Source organism: Asterias amurensis, chromosome 10, assembly GCF_032118995.1.
Source record: "Asterias amurensis chromosome 10, ASM3211899v1".
NCBI lineage: Eukaryota > Metazoa > Echinodermata > Asteroidea > Forcipulatida > Asteriidae > Asterias > Asterias amurensis.
In genome coordinates this window covers 18,763,344-18,790,887 of record NC_092657.1, presented here as the reverse complement: position 1 = coordinate 18,790,887, position 27,544 = coordinate 18,763,344, and the positions used below count along the sequence as shown (strand labels likewise).

The following is a 27,544-nucleotide window of genomic DNA, read 5'->3' as shown; positions in this document are numbered from 1 at the left end:
ACAGACCTAATACGTATACTTCACAGAGGCATTGAAGGCGATTGCCTCCATGCCCCTTGGTCATTGCCTTGGTGCCCTTAAAATGATCCAGTAGAAATTAACAATTTCCTCATATATATGTACGATGTAGTGTGCCCTTATTTACCAGCGAGAAAATGCCTTGTTGCCCTTGCCCTTCCAAAATGAAGTAAACATGTACAGGCCTGCCGTCAATTTTATCAAACTCTTTCTAACTTAGGATTAATCTTAGGACTTAGGACGAGTAACATGTAAGTTCCGTATCCATAGATGTTAGGACACATCCTAAGATATACTCATCCTAACTCGAGATATGATTTTTCCTAGCGTTACATGAAATCAGCTGCTGGGCCTATTCTTTTCCTTTGTGTTGTATTTTGGTATTTATTTGTTGGTACATTTACCTCAGACTGCGTTTGTACCAACTCTTAAATTATTCATTCTAATAATAGTGTAGCTATTGGTAGTCTGTGTTGTACTTCCTCGTCGTCTCCTCCAAAAGCACCGTCCGCAGCAGAAGGCGGTCACCACTGCGGTGCGGTAATCGGCGTTGGTGGCGCTATACACCACCGGGTTGACGCTAGAGTTAATCGTCAAAAGCATGAATATGGCCGAGTGTCCAATGTTCATCACGGTGGGGTCAACGTTGTTGAATCTACTGTAAAGGTTAAAGGTCGTCACAGCGATATGGAACGAGAAGAACACGGTTGTGTTGATGGTCAGCATCTGAACCATCCGTCTCTGATTGACCGATGATTCGGCCATCTGACCGAGACTTCTCAGCAGGCCTGAGATCATGCAGGTGTAGAGGACGATGTTCAACACTAGGAATGTGGGATTGATGCACAGGTGAACGATGTCCAGCGCATTTTGGTCGTCGTCGGACAAATTCACTCGAAGGATGTTATAACCAATACTTGCGAGGAGTGAGATAATCCAGACCACGACTGCCGCTTTAACGGCAAGGCTCTTGCTGAGGACTTCCCGTGCACGGAACGGGTAGTTAATCGCGAACGCTCGTCCCAACGCCACTACCGTTACAAAGAACATTGACGCCATATACGCGACGTAGTTCACTACAAGAGTTGCAAATGAGCTGTCTCCAGTCACAAAGCGGAATTCCATAAGAGCAAGGTACATGATGTCCGCGACGGCCAAGTTGGAGAGGTGGATGTTGGCCGTGGTGTGCATGGCTCGGACACGGAACACAACGAAGAGGAATATAACATTGAGGAGCAATCCTAGAGGTGCTATCCCTTTGAATGAGATGGAGTTGATGATATAAGGCCAGTAGTACGACCCGGATGGGTTGTCGTAGTAGTAGTAGTAGTAGAAACTCAAACTGGTGTAGTTGTAATATTGGTCCGGCATTTCCGTTGGCTCCATGGTGTACATTTGATCAGTTTATTTGTTTGTTGTTTTTGTATTTGGTTATCCAATCATACACACAATATACACTTCTGAAGTAAATAACTTTGTCCTAGACTGTGCCTTTCAGCTGCTTGTCCTGGATTAACATTAACAAGGTTCTTTTAGCCGAGACTTAACAGCTCGCAAAAACCACTCACAAGATCAGGTTTTAATCTTTGAATTCTTAAATTTGGTCATCCAATCATACACAACATAACATTTACACACTTCAAAAGTTAACAATCTTGTTCCACAGGGTTCATCTACTGTTTGTCCTGGACTAATGTTAACAAGATCTTTTAACTGGGGTTTCAACAGCTCACAAAAACCAGTTACATGCCTATGTAGACAAACAAGAACACTTGTTCTATTTGTTGCATCCATGTGGAGACATGTTTTGTTCTTTACTTACTTTTTTTTCAGGTGGTTAAAAACACAATTCCCTGCGGAGAGCCACAGTATTTAGAGACCTTTTGTGATCCTTTGTTCTGTTTTGTTCTCAGTCAGTTTGTGAATATTAAATCAGTCATTCAGTAAGCCTATGGCTGCTTGTCACTGAAAGCAGTGGGCAGTAATATCCGTTGATTCTAAACTTGACTCTAAACGAGACCGGAAAGTACGCTGTAGCAAGGCCCACTACATGTAATGTAGCCTAAAATGAACACTGATTGCGTGCCGTGCTGACTATGTCTTCATTATCTTGTCAGATGATTCGACTGGTATAGACTTTTATTGACCGACAGATCTGTCACTTTTCACAGAGAAGCCTACTCATGTAACTGAAACGGCCGTTCCTGTTGAAGTTACATGTGCACCTGATTATTGGGTGTCGTTTCACCACTGTTTGTGAATATTGAGGTGTATCATTGTCACTGGATGATAATTCTCACAGATATCCAGGAGGATCGAGTTTCCACCTTGCCCAGTTCCTGATTCTGCAAAATGACAAAATATAGAGTTTTAGGATTGCTATTCGATGGAAGTGAGATTCTGTATGGGTTGAATCAAATTTCAAGGATGTTTAAGATACATGTACATATACCTGGGGAGGGTTTCACAAAGAGTTAAGACTAGTCTTAGCTTGAGTTAGGACGAGTTACTGGTCCTACATGTATGTAAGTTGGGACTAGTCGTACATTTTTAATATCTCATACGACTAGTCCTAAAGTAGAATGGGTGCGTTCAGACACGATACTAAAGTTGGTTTAACTCATGGTTCAACTCGATCGAGTTCAACTCAGTGTGTCTGAGCGGATCTAAAGTTAGTCCGAATTGAGTTCAACCCACAAAAGATAAACCGTCCATGTAGGGGGTATATCTTTAGACCGCTTCAGGTTAATCTTTGAACACTGTGTGTGGACAGAATAAAAAAGACCACATCCGGTTTAACTCACAACAGGCGACCCATTGACCTCCGTAATCATTACGTAAACACACGGTGACCAATGAACAGGACAATAAACAGGATATTAGAGTAACAGGGTCCCGTTTTCTTTGACCTCTTAAAACCAAAGATAAACCGGATCGGGTTTGTCTGAGCGCAAAGGGGTTTTATTTTTACGATCACCCCCTGCTGCTCGTAAAAGTTAAACCGGTTCAGGTCTAACTTAGTACGCTGTCTGAACATACCCGATGAGTCCTAACTCTTTGTGAAATCGACCCCTGGTACTCTGTGTCAATAGAGGAGGGGGGGGGGGGGGGGCATCAGTCTCAAATTCAAGGCATCTGAAAACATACAACTTATTAAATGCGCCAATGGTGTTTTGTCTTCCATTATTAACAACAAATTGAGTCAAAATTTTCACAGGTTTGTTTATTTTATGCACGTTGTACACCAAGTGAGAAGACCGGTCTTTGGCAATCACTAAAACGTTTCCAGTGCCTTTAAACCTCCAATTGGAAACTTTTCATTACATCTAAGGTTTAATTTATTGCAACCTTGGCATTGTCAGCATACTTACACGTGTCATGTTTGTACAATGAGAGAATGAGAGGACACAAATAACTTCATTCTGGTAGGTTTTCAATAAGAGGCATGTTTATGGTCAGTTATGTGAAAATACTTTACATTTTAGCAACAAACAGGTGTACATTGTACATGCTATACAACAATGTACACCCTTTTGAAACAAACACAGTTATAAGCCATATTAAAGCCAGTGGACACTATTGGTAACTGTCAAAGACCAGTCTTCTCACTTGATGTGTCTCAACATATGCATAAAATAACAAACCTGTGAACATTTGAGCTCGATTGGTCGTCGGAGTTGCGAGATAACTATGAAAGAAAAAAACAACCTTGTCACACGAAGTTGTATGCTTTTAGATGCTTGATTTCGAGACCTCAAATTCTAAACTTGAGTTCTCGATATCAAATTTGTGGAAAATTACTTCTTTCTCAAAGACTATGTCACTTCAGAGGGAGCCGTTTCTCACAATGTTTTATACTACCAACCTCTCCCCATTACTCGTTACCAAGTAAGGTTTTATGCTAATAATTATTGTGACTAATTACCAATAGTGTCCAGTGCCTTTAAATGATCAACAAACAGGTGTACATTGTACATGATATACAGCAATGTACACCCTTTTGAAACAAACACAATAGGCCATATTAAACTGACTGGACAAACATTTGCTCAAAATATTTGTTTACTTTGTTCAGCTGAAATCCAAATGTAACACTCTGGTACAAGGTCAATAACTGGAAGTTCTTATCTGTTATCAACACAGGTCATCATGGCCTTAAACAAAACTTACGATTAATTTTGAGAACAAAATACAAAATCTTAATCAGCGAAGGAATTTTTCACTCAGAAACTAACTTTTTTTTTGTTAGCTAAATGCATTCTTTTTAAGACCACTCTTGATCAGCAAACTCTATTTACCAGTAGATCCAAACTATGCCAATTTTATAAAATTAAAATAAGTACAAATTGCACTAATGGACTGATACATATAGAAGAGTTTGCGGTAACACCATGTAATAACAATCTCTAAATGAGTTGGGGTGGTTCTGAAAACGTTCGCAGACTGATACATGTCTGCCGATGACCAGTTTTTGCTGAAAAGTCATCGTTTTAAAGTGTTTTGATACCTTTCGTAGATCAGGTTTTTGGCCACGACATGAATCCCTACTCACTGTGAACAAATATGTACATGACAGATAATTAACCTGTAGAAGTTTCAGCTTCATTAGTTGTAACTTTTTGAGAGAAAAAAAAATGAAAATCACAGAGCATTTTTTTCAGGAGAGTTGCATAAAACTGAAACAAAATTATCGTCTTACTGAGAGAAAATTATAGTTGGAAATTGTTTACTTGTTTCTCAAAAGCTACAGCACCTCAGCAAGTAATACTTTAGGGAAGCTACAATGTACCATCATTATCTTTTTAAACCGTGTAAGTTTACCATAAATCTGTGAAGGTTTGTGATTTTATGTCGTATAAAAAGTACCCAAACCCTTTAATAATTACTCAGTGACTTATTATTATTACAGGTGTGCAAAACCTAGCCAGTCTAAATATTTTGCTCAGGAAAATTGTCGGTTGCAATCGCTATATCTGTTGACTTTCTTTAATCTTTTCCGAAGCTATCGCACCTCGCCATCTGCAAATTGAGTTGTTTAAATATTGAGGTCTTTTACAGTCAAGGGAAGCTTTCACAGTCAAGAGAAGCGGTGGGTGTGAACAAGTGTTTGCAGTTGTAGAAATAAAATTGAAGCCTTGATTATGATGGAGTGATACAACAAAGTTAGCCTGTTAGAATCTGTACATTTTCCATTTACATGTACTGGTCTTAAAGCCATTGGACACTTTCGGTAAACAGTACTGTCCAAAAGCCCACCCTTCGTGTATTACAACTGATATAAAAAATAACAAACCTGTGAAAATTTAGGCTCAGTCGGTCATCGGAGTCGGGAGAAAATAACGTGGAAAACCCACATTGTTTACGCACGTTTCGCCGTGTCATGACATGTGTTTAAAATAAATCCTTAATTCTCAACAACGAGAATTGATAATTGTTTTAATGTTTTCTCGAAAAGTAATTAAAGCATTTCATGGACTAATATTTCAAGAGAAGTCTTACACCATTACCTTAGAACTGTAAACCCTGTAAGTTATTTGTAAATCTGTGAATTTTTTTTGTTTTTTGTTCCGAAAGTGTATAATGGCTTTAAGTCTTTAAAGACAGTGGACACTATTGGTAATTGTCAAAGACCAGTCTTCTCACTTGCTGTAGTTCAACATATGCATGAAATAACAAACCTGTGAAAATTTTAGCTCAATTGGTCGTCGAGTTTGCGAGATAATAATGAAAGAAAAAACACACTTGTCACACGAAGTTGTGTGCTTTCAGATGCTTGATTTTGAGACCTCAAATTCTAAATCTGAGGTCTGGAAATCAAATTTGTGGAAAATTACTTCTTTCTCGAAAACTACGTCACTTCAGAGGGAGCCGTTTCTCACAATGTTTTATACTATCAACCCCTCCCCATTACTCGTTACCAAGTAAGGTTTTATGCTGATAATTATTTTGAGTAATTACCAATAGTGTCCACTGCCTTTAACCCTAGACTTTTATTGTGTCTTTCTTTATAAGTTTGCCTATTAATTAGTGTTACAGTGACAAAGAAAACAATCTATGATTGATCCTACCTTTAACAGTCACATGTTACAAAGGAGTCCTTCCATGGGCTTAATTCAAGCTTAATTCCCGCTTAACAAAGTAGATTGTTCTCCGGTACAGCCTCTCCAGGGAACTTAAAACTTCAAACCCATGAAATTCTCCTCTCAGCTAACCAAGAATTCATCCACCCCGGAGCATAATGTTTTCCTGCCTCGAGTTACTTGTTGGTTTTGCAGAGGTGGTCCTGATTATGTTTACATTTCAGCGGAGCCTGGCTAGCCTCGCAATCGTGGCGACGGTCGTGAAATTGTTGAATCACAGAGGTTAGGAGATTGTTGTTGGCCTCAAAAACGTTTCAAAGTACAGCTGATTTATTTATTATTATTTTTTTTAGTCAGTGTTCAGGCCTTCATGCTTCACTTTTGAAAGGACAAGGGCAAAAGGACATTTCATGGGTACCAGTAATGACCAGGGGCATTGAGGCGATCCTGGCGACGGTCGTGAAATTGTCCAATCACAGAGATTAGGAGATTGGTGTTGGCCTCAGAAACATTTCAACGTACAGTTGATTAAGCTTTTTTGAGTTGGTATTTGTCTTTCTTTCTTTGTTCCTCTGTACGGTCACAGATACATGTACTATTATTACACTTATCTCTGCACGAAAACCTTAAATGCACCCATGTTTAAATCACTTGATAGTTTTGTAGTTATTTATCAACGTAAAACTTCTTAAGGTGTTGAGAATCTGTTAGTCTCTCCTCAACAGAGTTGAGAGTTAGTCCAATTCAAAACTTATAATCCGTTGACCTCAGAAACGTTACAAAGTACAGCGGATTGAGTTTTTGTTGAGTTGGTGTTTCAGACCCTTATATTTCGCTTTGTAAGGGCAAGGGCAACATGAGTATTTTCTCCTTGCTACTTGAACATTTTATGGGCACCAAAGTAATGAACAGGGGCATCGAGGCAGTCTCCTTTGGTGCCTCCGTGGAGTATGAGGCCGTGTGTTTGTTCTTCTTTCTTTGTTCCTCTGTACTGTCACAGAAATTATATCCACACAAAAACCTCAAAGGCAACGCACAGTCAAATGTATTCTAATAAATTTGTTGATAGTTTTGTAGCCCTTCAACTTAAAGCATTAGGTGTACTGTTGAAGATCTGTGAGTTTCACTTTAATGGAGTTAAGAGAAAATCAAAAGCTGTTGAACTCAAACTCTGGGAACACCTCCTGACTTAATTTTGTCAGTGAAAGCTTGTTAGTAGATTCGTTATTGACTTGTACCATCTCACTCTTTGAAGAAGTCTTCATAAAATAAGACATATCTTTGCACAATAACCTCAAAGGCACCAAAGTGGAAGTATGTTCTGATGAATCTCTTGACGGTTTTGTGGCTACATTCAGCTTGAAGCTACAATGTGTTGAAGATCTGTGAGTTTCACTTCGATGGAGTTTGAAGAAAGTCCAAGCTGTTCACCTTGAATTCTTTGATCCTCCTCTGACTTAATTTTGTCTTCCGACTTAAAATTCGTCATTGAAGCTTAGTGTGTGTTCTTTATTGGCTCAAACCATCTCATTGTTCATCATTCTATGAAGAAGTCCTCATATTTTGTCCTCGTAAAAAAAGTCCTTATGTTTCATCGAGGTAGAACAACGCAGCACATAGCCAGCATGAAGTAATCTGTTTCAATCAAGAATCAATGTTGTGATTGCTATTACAGTCCCCCGAGACCAACTCCAGGAATTGCCTGTCACAAGTGTCCAAGTTTGATGGATCAGAGCTTGTCCAAAGCCTCGTCAATTTTGTTGGTAGTTGATGTTCATCTTCTCGCCAATTAAGTGAAAGTGAACTACTCTTACAAAGGGTTTCGATGTGTAACTGACAGGTTTTCTCACTGTTACTATTTATATTCCACTCATGGTTGAGTATCCGTCTGCACCCTTGGTGGTACAACTCCTCAGTCCAACCTTCCGTTTTTCTGCCCGGAGAGAAGTTTCCTCAGCCGTTGTTTATGTTTTTTGTCAGAACTCACAACCTCGACGTCCTGGCAACATATGGTCTGACGTTCTGACCGGATGATCTGAAGATTCTGTGTATGTCAGGTTTAATTAGTCAAGCTGGTCTGTGCGCTGTGGTGCATGAAGATGAGGGGAGATCTGGGAGTGATGTACGCATGCCTGCGGTAAGGCTGGCATAAACGTTGGCAGGCCTTGATCTTAAAGGCTCTGGACACTATTGGTAACTGTCAAAGACTAGCCTTAACAGTTGGTGTATCTCAACATGTGCATAAAATAAAAAACCTGTGAAAATTTGAGCTCAATCGGTCATCGAACTTGGGAGATAATAATGAAAGAAAAAACACCCTTGTCACACGAAGCTGTATGTGTTTAGATGGTTGATTTCGAGACCTCAAGTTCTAAACCTGAGGTCTCAAAATCAAATTCGTGGAAAATTACTTTGTTCTCGAAAACTATGGCACATCAGAGGGAGCCGTTTCTCACAATGTTTTATGCCATCAACCTCTCCCCATTACTCGTCACCAAGAAAGGTTTTATGCTAATAAATATTTTGAGTAATTACCAATAGTGTCCACTGCCTTTAAAGGCACTGTACACTATTGGTCCAAGTCTGTGCGCTGTGGTGCATGAAGATGATGGCTTAGAAAAGTGTAAGCATGCCTGTGGTAAGGCTGGCAAGAACGTTGGCAGGCCTTGATCTTAAAGGCACTGGACACTATTGGTAATTACCAATGTTCTCAAACTAATTGTTAGCATAAAAGGGTGGGTTTTTTTTCTTTTTATTATTCTCTCCGAAGTTATGCAACCAGTTGTCTTTAAAAATGTGTCAGGGGGCCATGTACAAAAATAAATGGAAAGTCATTTGTTTTCTTCAAAAAGGCAGGACGCTAAACATATTATGTTTCATTTGGCCGTAGGCTGTCATGAACATTGGTCTTTAGCAGTAAGAGGATGCTCCGTAGACTCGTAGCGCTTGACTCCCCACCGTCATAGTCGGCTGATACTGATGAATGTCAGTGGCGGTTTGCTCAAGCCTCTCGCCTACATTTGAAAGAGTAATTATCACAGCTGCTCCAATACTGTTGTACTCCCAGGTGGTGTGCTTGTTTCAGCGCGCATCAATTATGCACAGAGTGTCTACATGTAGTTCTCCACAGGGCTTTCATGTGATACTCTCGGCCTATGATAGGGTAGACGTCTTTAACAGTCAACAGGTCCTGTTGGAGATGATAGACATACTGTGTACTTGGCTTAGGACTACTCACTGGTCCATGCTTGTTCAGGTGTTTAGTATAGTCTAGTCAATTGACGCCAAAATATGGCTTGACCTCGAGACAAAATTGCAACAGAAATGATTCTTTTGAAGAAAAGAAATTTTGTGAAAACATTTAATTCTTACTTTGAATTACTTTGTTCCCATCATGTTTAGAAAAACAATGCAGTGAACATTCCCATGACAAAAAAAAATTGTGACAAAAATAAAATATTTAGTTTGTAAAGGGTGTGCATACATATTTTAGGGGGAAAACGGTAATTTTTAATTTATGCAAATTATGCATGTTTCCCCTGCTTACTTTGTTCTACTTTTTGGATGTTGTTTTAGAGGGTTTCAGGAGACACTTGCAAAAAAAAAAACATTTCTGTTGTAATTTTGTCAAGGTCAAACCATAGATTGAACAGACTTAATATAACGCTGGGTCAGTAAACTCATAATTTGAGCAAGACTACATGTACGTAGTAGTATATTATTAATGTTGTCTTTATACTTTTGTACCTCATACTTTTGTTACAGAGGAACTAGGAATGTTTTTTTTACACTCATTACTTAAAGCCATTGGACCCTTTCGGTACAGAAAAAAAAAAAAAAGTTCACAGATTTACAAATAATTTACAGGGTTTACAGAAGGTAATGGTGAAAGACTTCTCTTGAAATATTAGTCCATGAAATTCTTTACTTTTTGAGAAAACGGTAAAACAATATAAATTCTCGTTAACGAGAATTACGGATTTGTTATAAACACATGTCATGACACGGCGAAACGCGCGAAAACAGGAGTGGGTTTTCCCGTTATTTTCTCCCGACTCCGATGTCCGATTGAGCCTAAATTTCCACAGGATTGTTATTTTATATATAAGTTGTGATACACGAAGTGTGGGACTTGGACAATACTGTTTACCGAAAGTGTATAATGGCTTTAAGGCTTACAAATGTATATGGGAATGTAATCTCAGTACTGATGTGTACATGGCAAACATTAGCAGTGAACATGTCACTAGCTCCCCCTGTTCGTAATCGTTATTTTTTTAAATACAAATCAGCAAAAACTTACTCCGTAACAAGGAAGAGCGGTTGATACATGTACATGTAGTTTAGAAAACTACAAAATATTGTAAGAAAAAGGGGGTAATTTGTAAGACATCGGGCCCCGAAGTCTTCCTCAGACTTCTGAAAGCACACATTGACATGTATTTATAATGCAAACAAGGATGCTCGTTCTTTTATTTATTTTTCCATGCAACTTCATATGAATGCATATTTGAATACACCAAGTGACAACTGTGCCTTTGAACCATGCAAGTTTAATTTAAATCTGTGGAAGTTTTTTTTTTTTTTTTTTTTTTTTTTTTTTTTTTTATATAAAAAGTATTTGTCTACAGTCTGGCGCTTTAACCAGTACTCTTGTAGTACAAGTTTAATGGGCAGCCTCGACACTGAACCTGTCACTAGATGACGTCTAAATCCTACCGTCCCCGGCTTGTAAAACACTTTCAACTTCATATGAATGCATATTTGAATACACCAAGTGACAACTGTGCCTTTGAACCATGCAAGTTTAATTTAAATCTGTGGAAGTTTTTTTTTTTTTTTTTTTTTTTTTTTTTTTTTTATATATAAAAAGTATTTGTCTACAGTCTGGCGCTTTAACCAGTACTCTTGTAGTACAAGTTTAATGGGCAGCCTCGACACTGAACCTGTCACTAGATGACGTCTAAATCCTACCATCTCCGGCTTGTAAAACACTTTCAACAGTCAGCCTACATGTATAGACCTGTAATGCCAGAAATGTTGTGCATTCTTGATTGATATCTTTAGCCCAGGCAAGAAGTGTAATTATAAATCAACATTCCACACGGGAGCTGTTCAGAATGCAAAGTAACAAAATACACTTTCGAAGATGCATGAAGATGAGCAGAGTATACTGTTCAAAACGTCGAGACCACACTGGCTCTTTTCAGAGCCAACACTTTCTCATCAAGACGAGTGTATTACGTGGTTGTGCCCGGTGAAATTACATATACATGTGCTACTGAGTATTGTAAGTTACTTCTTATTTTTCACACCATGCAAAGCTTCAAACGCCATTTGCTTTTGAAGATATTAGGTTTCAGGCCTGATGCTTCATGGAGGCAATTGCCTCCCTGCCCCCTGGTCATTGCCTTGGTGCCCTTGAAATATTCTCTCATAGAGAATATTGATAATTTTTTTCTCATAGGATGCCATTTCCCAAGGAGAAAATGCCTTGGTGCCCTTACCCTTTCAAAAACTTTTCAGGCCTTGTACTTTGCATACGCAACAAAAGCTATTGCCTCTGTTCCCCATGGTCGTTGCCTTGGTGCCCTTAAAATGTTCTCTCATAGAGAATATTGATAATTGTTTTCTCATAGGATGCCATTTCCCAAGGAGAAAATGCCTTGGTGCCCTTGCCCTTTCAAAACACTTTTCAGGCCTGGTACTTTGCATACGCAACAAAAGCTATTGCCTCTGTGCCCCATGGGTGTTGCCTTGGTGCCCTTAAAATGCTACAGTAGATGTTTTATATTTCCTCATTTAGGATGCCATTTCCCAAGGAGATAATAAGCCTTAATGAGATATGGCGGACACAATGCTACAATACAATTATATTGCGGTAAATTTTGTCTGTTGTTTACACCCAAACCTAACGGTGAACTCCTATAGTGGTCGCCATATCTCAAAAAGGATAATGCCTCGATCCCCTTGCCCTTTTAAAAAAACGAAGCACGACTGGTTTAATTTGGCTAATATAACTCAAACAATTATATGTAAATTTATTTGTTTAAGTAGCTATGGAGATCGCTTCTCTTCAGCTCAATTACTAGATTCTCTTCACTAGTTTCCTGTCAACAGGTCATTGAAAGAATCGTGTTCCAAATTTTCTATTTGTAAGAGTTACTCAAATATAATTGTGAATAGTAAACTTGCGGGTACATGAGTAAAATCTCTTTTGAAGAAGTATTTGTATATTTACAACGCTTTTAAGGGCAATCTTCCGAATCGCAGCTGATAACAAATTAAAGAAAAAAGCCCTGTGAAGAACCATGGTGAGTCTGTATCTTCACAGATCAAATGTAGTTTAAAGGCACTGTACACATTTGGTAATTGTCAAAGACCAGTCTTCTCACGTGGTGTATCCCAACATAACCATGTAATAACAAGCCTGCGAAAATTTGTGCTCAATTGGTCATTGAAGTTGCGAGAAAATGATGAAAGAAAAAACACCCTTGTTGGACGAATTTGTGTGCTTCAAGACTTCAAGTTAATATTTGTGTTGAGTAGTTACTAATTGTGTACCTTCCCTTTAAAGGCAGTGGACACTATTGGTAATTACTCAAAATAATTATTGGCATAAAACCTTACTTGGTGACGAGTAATGGGGAGAGGTTGATGGTATAAAACATCGTGAGAAACAGCTCCCTCTGAAGTGCCATAGTTTTTGAGAAAGAAGTAATTTTCCACAAATTTGATTTCGAGACCTCAAATTTAGAACTTGCGGTCTCGAAATCAACCATCTAAACGCACACAACTTCGTGTGACAAGGGTGTTTTTTTCTTTCATTATTATCTCACAACTTCGATGACCGATTGAGCTCAAATTTTCACAGGTTTGTTATTTTATGCATATATTGAGATACACCAGATGTGAAGACTAGTCTTTGACAATTACAAATGTACCAATAGTGTCCACTGCCTTTATATCCGATTTCCTAGAGCTGCTTTAACACAAGAAGTAGCTAAGCACATCATTGTACGCTTAATACCAGATGAAGGTTACCAACCAAGATTCATTGTCACACATTTAATTTGTATTCTACTAAAAATCGGTTGAGCATTAAAATTGGGCCCTAGTTAATTATATAATGTTACTCAGGCATGCAACTTTTCAGCTTGTTGGCTGATTTTCTCGGTTTAAAAACAGTGCCATAGAAAACTGAAAAACACTGCACAAAAGTTGAATGTGATCGACCATTCCTTTTTTTTTTCCAATTAGAAAGTTGCATGTCTGGTTGTTGTGATAACATTTTACCATGAAGATGAAATACATAAATGACAGTAACGTTAAGAAATCACAAAAGAAAAATTGTTGATCAGCCAAAATAGTTTGTGTTGCCCATTGAATGGCATAGCGTCACGCAATTGCGCATACATTGTACCTGCAGCCTGATACATGTACGTTGGCGTGTGTATGTGGACAACCCTCCAGTATTTGTACGAATTGAATTCTCTTTTTTTTGTGCACCTGTATTGTATGTACATGTAGTATCTCCGTGCAAAGTTCCTCCTCATATTCACCCACTGCATTATTTAAATGTCAATCAGAGTCTTATCTGTAAAATTATTTTCATCTTTGAGTCATTAACTTTCTATCAAACCGGCCTCACTGCACAAGGTTACCAGGATACTGCCTGAATGAGAAATGCCAGGCTTTTTTTCCGGATTCAATATTTCATCTGTCTGCATTATGAGGATTCGGGGGGGGGGGGGGGGGGGGGGGGGGTCGTCAGATAAGCAGGAATATGGCCCTTTTCTTTTATCCCAGTGAGTGAGGATACTGTTGTTGGTTATCCTTGAAATATGACTATTATAATATTACATACCATTTCAACAAACTAAATTAATGAAATAATTTAAAAACAGAAGTAAGGAACGTGTAGTTCGGATCCAAGACTTTGTTTGTTTGCATTGTTGGGATTTAAGGGGGGGGGGGGTGCGTCAAATATGAATATATAATGCTCAATAATCTTCTCAAGATACTGTCCTGGACTCTCCTTGATATATTGCAGGAGTAAGACAATTGCCATAAATAAGATAACTAAATAAAACAAGATTATAAATTAAATAATACATTTAATGGTTATTTCATTTTATTTGAAAAAAAAAAATAAAAAAGGTTCACACCATGCAACTCAATTTTACAAAGTTGTTTACAATGTTAAAAAAATTAGGTAAATAAGATTGAAAAAAATGTGTACATAAATAACGTAAATAAATACAATTAATAAGATAAAAACACAATATGTACATGTAAGTAGTAAAATAGACGGTGCATTTTGGGCCTCAGTAGGTTACTTACACATACAGTATGCATTTTCTCTTCATGTAACTTTTCCACATCTACATATTAGTGTATTAAAGACACATACACTATTGGTAAATGTACTTTCGGTACAGGGGAAAAAAAAAGTTCACAGATTTACAAATAATTTACAGGGTTTACATGTACAGAAGGTAATGGTGAAAGACTTCTCTTGAAATATTGTTCCATGAAATGCTTTACATTTTGAGAAAACATTAAAACAATATAAATTCTCGTTAGCGAGAATTACGGATTTATTTTAAACTCATGTCATGACACGGCAAAAGGCGCGGAAACAAGAATGGGTTTTCCCGTTATTTTCTCCCGCCTCCGATGACCGATTGAGCCTAAATTTTCACAGGTTTGTTATTTTTAGTTGTGTTACACGAGTGTCAGACTTGGACAATACTGTTTACCGAAAGTGTATAATGGCTTTAAGTCTACTCAGATCCACACAATTCTTTCATTCCAATTTTGCAACACGTTACCGGCTGATTTGTTATTAAGGCCTGCTTCTGTTGGAGCTGTTCGTGTTTCCCCATTGAAATAAATCTAATTATTAAATTCCAATTCCTGAAGCATGCGAATGCTATGAATATGTTTCTGTCACGTTCCATTGGATTATGCATTATTAAGAATGTCGCCTGATGACAAGGGTAATCTTGATTAACTAGTGGGCAAGAAGTACATCATCTCTGGGCCAGTGTTTATGGATTCATCAGACAAAGAATGGACTTCTGGTCTTTGAGGGTACTTAATTGCACATACACGTTGTAAAATCCAGTGTCATGGCCGATCGATGTACATGTAGAGCATCAAATTTAAGTTTTGGTGGTAAAGTCGTCAGGATGTCGGTTCGAATTATGTTTATAACCTTTTGATTATTTTTTTTCAAACGTACACGTATGTACACCTTTTTTACTTAGCGACATTTTAACTATTACATCACTGAAAACGCACAAAACTTCCTTGTACACTGACTTGAGCAGACAATGTGTCTCCTGTATTTACGTGTTTGCTAAGCGCGAGATGTGCACACACAGTTTATCCATTCCTGTGCATCACTTCCGACTTGCAAACGGAGCAATGTACAAGCTTATTGATTCTAAACCCATACTATAAATGTGACGCCTCAGGCCTGTTGCCACGTATTATTAATATGTATTGCGTTCTTTAATTCATATCACCTGCTCTAATCTTATTTTCTTACTGCTGTTGTCAATATCGCAGAAGTGCTCGTGCTCAAACTACTCTTGTACAACATTGACCTCGCAATATTCATTATTTTCATATTTTTTTTTTCAGAATAAGTGGGTGTGCAGAAAGAGAGGCTCAGATTTAACACTTGACCCTAGGCCCAAGGCAAGAGATTTTAGCCTCAAACCAGTAAAATTCAGAACTGGAAAAGGGCAGTGGTCTACTTGCATTTGTTAAAGGTGCGAGTTAATAAATGGGGGACAAAATCACACTGGTCACTTTCAGATGCTTGATTTCGGTACCTCAAAATCCAATTTTGAGGTCTCTCAGAAAGATACTCCTGTGCGATCTCTCCGATCTAATTCCAATATGCATGATTCAAGTTACTATACTAAGATTACATGTAGCAAGTCATGGGGCGATAGGTCATTTTCCCATGCTGGACCCCATTCTAGAATGACTTGCCTCTACAAATCCGCAATACTTCTAACATAAATACTTTTAAGGTTAAGTTGAAAACCACTTTGTTTAAGCTCGCCTACATGTAACTGGTCTATTTGTCATATTTTTAGCTGTGTGTGGTTCCCCCTCCTGTGCGCCTTGAGCACCTCATTTTGGTGGATTTTGGCGCCTTAATATTCTTTATTATTATTATTAGAGGTTATTGAAGTGATGAATTCTAAAACCCACATATGTACATGTAGCACCTTATAATGGTTTACAAGGTGCTACGGCGCATTCAGCAGCCACAGCCAGGAACGCCGGGGCAAACCCCTTCACTTAACGATAGGTGCACTGGGTTCTTTAATGCATTACACAACACATGGGACCAACTGCTTTACGTCCCATCCGAAGGGACGAAGCAATGGTTAAGTGTCTCACTTTAAAAGGACACATACATGTACGTCATGACAAGCCAAGCAAAACTGTTAAATGCATTCAACAGCTGTCTGCAATGAGATAGAAATAATGCTAGACTTTCCGTTTCATTGCTTGGAATGTTCCTGGCTGATAATGCCAACTATTACTTGTTTAACAGCCGTGAGTCAGCGCAGGTTGCAGACAAACCGTAAATAAGAATTACGTTAAGGAGAGTGTGACCCAGAGATATTTGTCTTTAGTTCTGTCTTTTTTTTCAAATGTATATATATATATATAATCTTTGCAACATGTAACTCCGTTTTTTTTTTTTACTTTTTGCAACAATATTAGAAGCAGCATAAATAAAGAAAGCCCACAAACAAAAACTGCAAATTACACATACAATATTAAAGGAACGTTACAGAACTGGTAAGTAACAAAAATCATAAAGATCACAGACTTACATCAAACTTACATGGTCTAATGATGATGATAGTAAAAAACATCACTTTAAATATTTCTGCGTGAAAGTTCTTATTATTTTGATGAGAAATAAATAATAATATTTCGCGTTTGGAGTTTATTTGGTGGACGTTTTATTCAGTTTTGTTTTGGCATCAATGCAATGCAAAATTTGTATCGGATTTTCACTATTGTCTTGTGACCCAGAAGGCCGATCGATCTCAAACTTCTACAGGTTTGTCAGTTTAATGTACATGTGGTGGATTACATAAAGTGCTTACACTGCCAGCAACTGTTTTGCTAGCAAAAACCAATTCTGTAATGCTCATTTAAGGGAGTCACAGGAAATAATATAGTTATAAATACGTAAATAAATACAGGGAATCTTATTCCATGGATATCTACAGCTCTATTATTATTATTTATTTGACCTCAACAAATAAAAGTACATCAAAAAGTACAGCAAAAGTTAAACAATAATATAACGAACCAATAAAAATAATAACAAATACAATACTTATTCAAGCAAAAAGCACACAGTAAATACAAAATATAAAAAAAACAGAGCAAAACATGACAGAAGGGCAACTAGATGAGCAAAAATAAAGAATGAATTGAAGAGGAGCATGCAGGCATGGGGATAAATCAACTGAGGGAAACAACTGAATTTGGTCATTTATTAATTTGTTTTCCGATACATAGTAATTTGACCTTCAATAAAAATAATAATAATAACTGTCTGCTCAGTCACTCATTGTGTCAGTTATGGTGCTCTGAGAGCAATTTCATAATTATTTTCCAATTATCAAAACGGCCATAAATCTAAGAAAAACCTTCTATCAAAACCTTCTAAAAAGTACAGCACCCTGATGAAATTCTTTTTTTTTTATCTTTGCCAAACAAATGAACAGAGGAAGATGTCTCACTCATACACTCAAATTAATTAGTCTCGTCACAGTATGCTCTTAGCAAATTTTGTTCAAAATTATTCAAGTTGTATGATGAACCTTTGTGCTATGATGAACTGACAGAGTGTACTTTTTGCTGCCGTTTGGAGGACGAGCAATTAAAGATGAATCTAGAGTCAGATTGGCACTTTAAAGAGGGAATCCGTGGTTGAATTCATTTCTATTAGATAAAGAGTGATTATGAAAGTGGGGGAAATTTTTTTTAAAAGTGTACCTGTAGCATATCATTATAAGCACGGGACACTAATTGGTATTTTCAAGAACTTCATGTTAGCATAAAAACATTCTTTGTAAAAAGCAATGTAGAGCTGCTGATAATAATAATATCGAAGTCTTATATAGCGCACGTATCTACCTAACAAGGTACTCAAGGCGCTGAGTATATACAAACTTTCAGAAAGATAGGTTATTGCAGTGATGAATTCTGAGACCCAATTATTTAGCACCTTATAAGGGTTTACAAGGTGCTACGGCGCATTAAGCAGCCACAACCAGGAACACCGGGGCGAACCCCTTCTCTTTTCGATAAGTGCACTGGGTTCTTTTACATGCGTTACACAATACATGGGACCAACGGCTTTACGTCCCATCCGAAGGACGAAGCAATGGTTAAGTGTCTTGCTCAAGGACACAAGTGTCATGGCTGGGGATTCGAACCCACACTCTGCTGATCAGAAACACCAGAGTTTGAAGTCGGTGCTCTTAACCGCTCGGCCACGACACTTCGACAATAGTATAGTATAAAACACTGTGAGAAATGGCTCCCTCTGAAGTAACATATTTTTTTGTAAAGAAGTAATTTCTCACTAAACTAAAACATTTGAGTTTGATTGCGACTCCTCAGAATTTGATATTGATGTATCAAAATCAAGCATAAGAAAGCACAGCTTGTGCAACAAGGGCGTTTTTTTCTTTTATTATTATCTTGACGACTTGCTCATTTTCGGAGCGCCAGGTTCCTTCAATTGTAGCAATTAATTGTACCAGTATTGATAAGTGGTAAATGGGAACCCGACAAAAAAGCCAAAGATTTGTATATTTCCCTCGTGTTTGGAGCGGTCTGCCAACAAATATCTGCAACTCCCTCACCCTCGATTCATACAATTGTTTTAAAAGATACCTGTGTCAGCACTTCCAGAACCTGTAGAGTTTTTCCAAACTGTTTTTAATTTATCTGTTGATAAAGATTAGCCCTTTTCTTAATTTCTATATTTTTATTTCCTCATTTGTACATTGTTTTTAGGTCAGCTTTTTTAAACTCAAATGTGCACTTCCAAATAATCTTGCTACATGTACATATAATATAGGTTTTTCTTAACATACACATATTTATTTTGTTCGTAATATTTATTATATTTTCCAAAGTTTATCTTTACTGTTTTTAAATGTTTGTTAAAGATTCTATTCCTATTTTAAGATTGGATTGATAGGCTTTCGAGTCACAGTAGTTAGGTTCACTTTTATTAATCCTGGCCATCTTAGAATGGGCTTGTCCTGTCTGTTTTTATAATTGTCTTGCTTGATTGCATGTGCTCTGTCTCATTCAATCATTGGTTTACAATTGTTCTAGGCTTCATAAGTTTACATTGGTTGTTTCTTATACTGTTATATTTCTTTAGTACGGTAATATTGTATCTTGTACTTTTTGTAGAAATCTTGGCCGAATAAATAATAATAATAATAATAATAATAATAGCATAATTGCTGAGGCCAAGGATACGGAGTAGATTGGACCAATTGATGGGGCTATCACCTGATACAAACAGCTTGGAACCTTGGTGTGTCACATTACAAGCATTGATGCATTGATTTACAGACACGGACTAAAATGTCCTAGTTCTGAAGTAATTTCTTTCAGAACAAGAAGTAATAATGACTTGTCCTCCAACTGACAGCAACCAATATAGGGAGGAGTGAATTAGTTGTATTTATGAGTCTCATCAAATGACATTTCATACGGGAATATTTGCAAGGGATGCTTACTACTATACAAGGGATCTTTGCTACTCATTAGACCGTGTCTGTTTAAAGGCAGTGGGGACACACTATTGGTAATTGTCAAACACTAGCCTTCACAGTTGGTGTATCTCAACATATAATGCATAAAATAACAAACCTGTGAAAATTTGAGCTCAATCGGTCGTTGAAGTTGCGAGATAATAATGAAAGAAAAAAACACCCCTGTCACACGAAGTTGTGTGTGTTTAGATGGTTGATTTCAAGACCTCAAGTTCTAAATCTGAGGTCTCGAAATCAAATTTGTGGTTATTACTTCTTTCTCGAAAACTACATGTATGTTACTTCAGAGGGAGCCGTTTCTCACAATGTTTTATACCATCAACCTCTCCCCATTACTCGTCACCAAGTACTGTAAGGTTTTATGCTAATAAATTTGTTGAGTAATTACCAATAGTGTTCACTGCCTTTAACGTAAATCTGTGATCTGCACAATGTTGTTGTCTTACTACAGGTAATTCTGTAATGTTCCTTTAAATTGCCTCCTGGCACAGTCTAGCCCCCCCCCCCCCAAGCACCTCCCCCCTTGTTTGCTCTTTGTCTGTCTTGGTTGTCAGGCAATGCTCTTACAGTGATATCCTACACCTGTGGATTGATTTCAAACACTGAGTGGCCTGCCATTAAGTTTTAAAGGGTCTGGGTACTGTTTATAGAACACAAAAAACAATATTGTTTAAGCAGATTGTTTAAGCAATATTTGTCTGCTTATAAGCAGTGTTTGTGGCCATGTTTTGAGTCCATTTTTAAGGACTATAAAGGTTGTTATTGATAGTGGTTCTCTGGTTTGTACGTACATGTATTACTTTCTGCTTAGTTTTGCTTAGCAGATTGTTTAAGCAATATTTGTCTGCTTATAAGCAGTGTTTGTGGCCTTGTTTTGAGTCCATTTTTAAGAACTACAAAGTGTGTTATTGATAGTGGTTCTCTGGTTTGTACGTACATGTATTACTTTCTGCTTAGTTTTGCCAAGCAGATTGTTTAAGCAATATTTGTCTGCTTAGCAGATTGTTTTAGCAATATTTGTCTGCTTATAAGCAGTGTTTGTGGCCTTGTTTTGAGTCCATCTTTAAGGAGTATGAAGTTTGTTTTTGATAGTGGTTCTCTGGTTTGTACGTACATGTATTACTTTCTGCTTAGTTTTGCCAAGCAGATTGTTTAAGCAATATTTGTCTGCTTAGCAGATTGTTTTAGCAATATTTGTCTGCTTATAAGCAGTGTTTGTAGCCTTGTTTTGAGTCCATCTTTAAGGAGTATGAAGTTTCTCAGTGATAGTGGTTGTCCGGTGTATTAGTTTCTGTTATTCGATCTCTGGGGATTACCGGTGATCTAGAAACATAGAAGAGGCTTCATTTCCGAGTCTCTTTTATCTGTCATCAACCAGGCAATCCGACTTGGGTTACTCCATGGAGAAAGTAGGCAAGGCTAGCCTGCTGCCTACATGGTGTTTGTGTTTTTATTTTTTTATATTTTGTTCTTTTCCTTTTTTTGTCTTAAGAGGTCTTAAAGATTCCTTCACATAACCTTTATAAATGTTCTTGTTTTGGGGCATGATATTTGTTCTACTAAAAGGCAGTGGACACTATTGGTAATTACTCAAAATAATTGTTAGCATACTTGTAAACTAACTTGGTAAATAGCAATAGAGAGCTGTGACAGTATAAAACATTGTGAGAAACGGCTCCCTCTGAAGTAACGTAGTTTTCGAGAAAGAAGTAATTTCCCATGAATTTGATTTCAAGACCTCAGATTTAGATTTTGAGGTCTCAAAATCAAGCACCTGGTGAAAGCACACAACTTTGTGTGACAACAGGACAAGGGTGTTTTTTCTTTCATTATTAAAGGCAGTGGACACTATTGGTAATTACTCAAAATAATTATTGGCATAAAATCTTTTTTGGTGACAAGTAATGGGGAGAGGTAGGTGGTATAAAACATTGTGAAAAACAGCTCCCTCTGAAGTGCCATAGTTTTTGAGAAAAAGGCAATTTTCCACGTTTTTGATTTCGAGACCTCAAATTTAGAACTTGAGGTCTCGAAATCAACCATTCAAACGCACACAACTTCGTATGACAAGGGTGTTTTTTTCTTTCATTATTATCTCGCAAGTTTGATGACCTATTGAGCTCAAACTTTCACAGGTCTGTTATTTTATGCATATGTTGAGATGCTTTAACTGTGAAGGCTAGTCTTTGACCATGTTGACAATTACCAATAGACTGTGCAAGTCTCGCATTTATTTTTACTTTTATATATGTTGTTAATTAGTATTACATTTTTAACAACATATGTCATTTTTATGGTCATAAACTATATTAAACTAAGGTAATGGACGAAACAAAATCTCCCCAACGTAAAACTCCATAAGGTTGGGACCACAATGGTCCCGGAAGTTCAAATCTGCGCGAGACTTGCACAGTCTATAGTGTCCACTGCCTTTAACTGGAAACTTTGATGACCGAATGAGCTAAAATTTTCACAGGTTTGTTATGTTATGCATAATTTTTATTATGTTGAGATACACCAAGTGAGAAGACTGGTCTATGACAATTACCAACAGTGTACGTACCAATAGTGTCCAATGTCTTTAAAGACACTCTTGATAAATTACTCCAGATAATTGTTTGCATGAAAGCTTTGTATCGAGTAATGGAGAGCTGCTGAGTATATAACAGTGTGAAAACGTTTTTTTTTTTTTTATATAAAGAAGTAATTTTTCACTAACTTATTTGAATTTAATTTGAGACCTCAGCTGGTTTTTTTTTTTCTTTCTTTTTTTCTTTTTCAGTTTTACTTTTAGTTATAAGTTATCACTGATTTGTGTCTCCGTTGCGCAAATAAAAAAAATATTTAGATTTTATTTTTATTTTATTTTTTTCCCAGTAATTTTTTTTTTTTAAAGTTTAACACTGATTTATTTCTCCAACATTGTTCATTGTGCGAATTCAACATTTTTGTTTTTTTCCGTTTTTTTGTTCTTCAATTTTACATTTCGATAACCTTACCACTGGTTTTTGTTTCTCCCCAGACCTGATACAAACAAGGTGCTGGACCAATTCACAGCTTACTACACAGTCAATGGAGGTGCATTGGGTTTTAGTAGTCTGGCCTTCACGGCTGCATCTAAGACTGGCCTTCCTGTATCCAGCAAAGTCAGAGACATTCAGGTAAAATAATAATGTTAAGAATTCAAGTTGTTTCTTATTCAAAAAATTGTTCATAGATTTACATTAAACTTACAGGGTTTGAAGATAATGATAGTGGAAAGCTTCCCTTCAAATATTACTAACTGGGGGTGCTGTAGTTTTTGAGAAATGAGTAAAACAATGTCATGAAAATACGTTTGTAAATGCTTAAAATAATTTTCATGACATTGGTTTACTCATTTCCCAAAACCTATAGCACCCCAGCACGTAATATTTTCAGGGAAGCTTTCTACTATCATTATCTTCAAACTGTGTAAGTTTAATGTAAATATGTGGACATTGTGTTTTTTGTCCTTCAAAAAGTATACACCCTTTAACAATTTGGGTTTATACAATAGTTGTTTATAAATGCAACCGTACCTAAGTCCCATCATGTTAACCGGTTAATTCTCGTCTTGATGACACATTGTACCCAACCGCAAAGGATTGGAATTCCACACGAAAGGACAGACAATACTCGGATCTCGGCAGATTCTAAGTTTTGGTTTCCAGAAAAGGGCGGGTGAGAACTTCAAACTGCCCGGCTAGCCCGGTGACCTGTAACATCTCCTGCTGACCGTACAGTGCCCCCCAGTTCTTTGAGAACCCATTGATGGAAACAAGAGCATTGGCAGGAGGAGGCTTAACATTCGTAGATCAGCTGAAGAAGGACGCAACGCAACAAGAAACAACTGAGAGCTTAGGACGCTGATGCTGATGCTGGACCGAGATGCCAAATCAGTAAACAAGAAATGGCCCTGCGATAAGAGCAAACAAATTAACAATGGGTGCGTTCGTTTAGCTTCCCTGGGTCGACCCCGGTGTGTGGCATTTTTTTTTTTTCAAGGACGAACGTGGGCAAATAATTACCCACATTCGTCCTGGAAAAAAAAAAATCGCCCCACACCAGGGTCGACCCAGGGAAGCTAAACGAACGCACCCATTGTGAACATACATGTAAAATCACATTACATGTACACCGTACAAAGTTACGATATAAAAGATAAACTAAGCTTCAATATGTAAGAATGTAAACGGAAAATTAAAAGCAATATACATGTACACAAAAAATGAAGAGTAAAATAAATTACTAGAGTAAATTTGAGAAACTGTCACAATGTAAGAGGAATAAAAAAAAATAATAATAATTCTTCGTGAAATACCCCTGCAATTTGAAGCCGCTCTATGATTTTTTACAAATATTTCATTTCCGATTGTGTGTTTGTAGGTTTTCCCGCCTCTGCAACTATCACCAAGAAACATCACCCTCTTGATTGGTGCTGAGTTCCAGGTGAGTTCCAGGTTCACTGTAGCAGACTGATTGCGCTTCAATAAGTTGCGCTTTTGACGCTAATCAGCTAGTTGCACTAGTCAAAACCATAGAGGGCGAAAGATGGTAAAATTCATGCTGAAATATGAAGTACGGACACCATTGCAGTAAGCAACTCTTTTGATGCAACAATGACAAGTGTAATAATAATAATAATAAAAGGTATTTATAATGCACTTTTCCAAAACTTGATCAAAGTGCATATTAAAGAAAAGGATAAACTAAAACTTGCAGGAAACAAATCATTAATCTACTATTAAAGCCATTATACACTTTCCGTTAACAGTATTGTCCAAGTCCCACACTTCGTGTATCACAACTTCTATATCAAATAACAAACCTGTGAGAATTTAGGCTCAATCGGTCTCGGAGTCGGGAGACAATAACGGGAAAACCCACTCTTGTTTCCGCGCGTTTCGCCGTGTCATGACATGTGTTTAAAATAAATCCGTAATTCTCGCTAACGAGAATTTATATTGTTTTACTGTTTTCTCAAAAAGTAAAGCATTTCATGGAATAATATTTCAAGAGAAGTCTTTTACCATTACCTTCTGTAAACCCTGTAAGTTATTTGTAAATCTGTGAACTTTTTTTTTTCTGTACCGAAAGGGTCCAATGGCTTTAAGGAAAGAGATACGTTTTAAGTTTTTTCTTAAAAGTAACAACACAAGAAGATTTACGGACATTAATTGGGAGAGTGCTCCAAAGTTCAGCAGCAGAGTGTGAGAGGGCGTGTTTGCCATAAGTTAATCTAGATTCATGAGTGTTAAAACATAGGGTCATGAGTGACTTCAACACAGAATCAAAGATTAGTGATCGCTACATTTGCAAGATGGTAAAATTCAGGTTGAAATGTGAAGTACACGTTGGAATATGCACCATCTGACCATGGTAATAAGAAACTCTTTTGATGCAACAATGTGTATCAGAGCAAGCATTGATAATATTAAACCTGAGCAATTAGTGTGAAATTCACTACCAGACTATTTGCGATGCAATAAGTCGTGACTGTGACACAAGTCATGACTTTTTTCAAGAGTAAGAAATATATTTAGGGAAGCTTTACCATAATTGGGTTTGTTCGTTTAGCTTCCCTGGGTCGACCACGGTGTGTGGCGTTTTTTTTTTTTTTTCAGGACGAACATGCAGATATTTACCTACGTTCGTCCCGGAAAAAAAACCCGCCACACACCGAGGTCGACCCAGGGAAGCTAAACGAATGCACCCATTATCTTCATGAAACCGTGTAAGACTAATGTAAATATCTGGCGATGTGTTTGTATGTTTAGATGATCTTCCCGTCAAGGGAATTCAGCAAACTCCCACAAGGGGATATAAACACCAAGCTAGCAACAACCAATCTCTCTCAAAACAAACATTGGTTTAACGTCTATGATTATGTATTTCACAAATCAAGAAATTGTGGTTCAGTAACTAGACAACACACTGCTAAAAATGGTTTTCTTGAAATAAGAAAAATATCTTATTTTGAGAAAATATCTCTTGTGTCACTCCCTAGGGAGTGACACGAGAAGTATATTCTCAAAATAAGATGTTTTTCTTGTTTCAAGAATGCCATTTTTAGCAGTGCAGTATTTATTTTAGTCATTGTGAAATCAGTGGTTAGCTGGGGATTTGAACCCACAACCTTGTGATTGCAAGTCCTAACCCTAACCCTAACCCTAACCCTAACCCTAACCCTAACCCTAACCCTAACCCTAACCCTAACCCTAACCGTAACCCTAACCCTAACCCTAACCCTAACCCTAACCCTAACCCTAACCCTAACCCTAACCACTTGTGTGTCCTACAAAAAGTACCTAGACCCTTTGAAGCTAAAATAGAAAAGTGAATGATTGTTACAGGTTGTGACCCAAAACTTAAAGGCAGTGGACACTATTGGTAATTACTCAATCAGAAACAGCTTGTGAGAAACGGCTCCCTCTGAAGTGATTTAGTTTTTGAGAATTTTCCGCGAATTTGATTTCGAGACCTCAATCAAGCATAGCACACAACTTTGTGTGACAAGGGTTTTTTTTTTTTTTTTTCATAGTTACAATGTATCTCGCAACTCCAACGACCAATCAAGCTCAAATTTTCATAGGTTTGTTTTTAATTATGCATACATGTATGTTGAAATACACCAAGTGAGAAGACTGGTCTTTGACCATTACCAATAATGTCCAAAGTCTTAAATGATAAATGTCGCCACACCTGAGCATTCGCAAACTTTTTATTGTAAATTATTTGATCACTTTATTTGACATGTCGTCTTCTTTTTATCTGCCAAGGTGCGGAGTACCGGTGGTCCCCAGCCACAGTCCCAGATTGAGTACAGTATCGGTGACTATGAGATAGCCAGCGTTGCGACCAGTGGAGTACTCAAGGCATTGGCACTGGGTCATAGCCGGGTGACTGGTAAAGCCATCGGGTATGATCAAGAGACTGGGTCACCCGTTGTCTACTCACAGGTAAGGCATCAGCTTCGCATTAATAATAATAATAATAATGATGACAATTTATATTGCGCATGTATCCACCTAATAAGATGCTCAAAGCGCATGAAACGAAGAAAACAGAAACAAATCAAAAGAAGGAAGAGGGAACATCGGGAAAACAAGAGAAATGAACTACTCAATCAATCAATCAATAAAACATTTATTTCCACATTCACATTACACGGAGGCATCATCCTAAAAGCCGAGGCTTGTGGCAGATGTGCCTGTTACAAGATTACAGAACAAAACAGGAATACAGCACTAAATAGACGAATAAATAAATACATACCACTACGGTAGATAACTACACAAAGGTTTAACCATGGTTAAACAATGTAAATATATCATGAAGCAGAACATGAAAGTGAAGTAAACAAAGGGACAGCAATTAAACAAACAATACAAATTAGAAAACATAGACGAGTAAGTAAGTAGGTAGGTAAGTAACGGCTAAGCCAACTACATGTACCAGTATAAAAAAGGAAATCGATCAATTATGTTGGGAATTTAGTAAAAACGTTTTTAGTCGGTATTTAAACGAGCTAATTGAGAAAAACAAGCTCATTGAGAAACTACTGAAAAGCTG

The 27,544-nt window shown here is 37.4% G+C and overlaps 2 protein-coding genes across 3 annotated transcripts in view; one reads left to right on the top strand and one right to left on the bottom strand.

Moving 5' to 3' along the window:
- The window catches only part of LOC139942819 (nuclear pore membrane glycoprotein 210-like), a 106,128-nt gene that overhangs the window by 54,954 nt on the left and 23,630 nt on the right, over nucleotides 1–27,544 (top strand). For both annotated transcript variants that reach the window (XM_071939596.1, XM_071939595.1), the window contains 3 exons: nucleotides 22,974–23,112; nucleotides 24,359–24,421; nucleotides 26,752–26,931. In XM_071939596.1, the coding sequence (XP_071795697.1) occupies nucleotides 22,974–23,112; nucleotides 24,359–24,421; nucleotides 26,752–26,931 (382 nt within the window). The remainder of the gene's footprint in view (nucleotides 1–22,973; nucleotides 23,113–24,358; nucleotides 24,422–26,751; nucleotides 26,932–27,544) is intronic.
- On the bottom strand, nucleotides 20–1,422 carry LOC139943396 (nociceptin receptor-like; the record flags this gene model as incomplete). The annotated part of the gene is made up of 1 exon (XM_071940207.1): nucleotides 20–1,422. A coding segment is annotated over one exon (999 nt), but the record flags the coding sequence as incomplete, so codon positions are not given.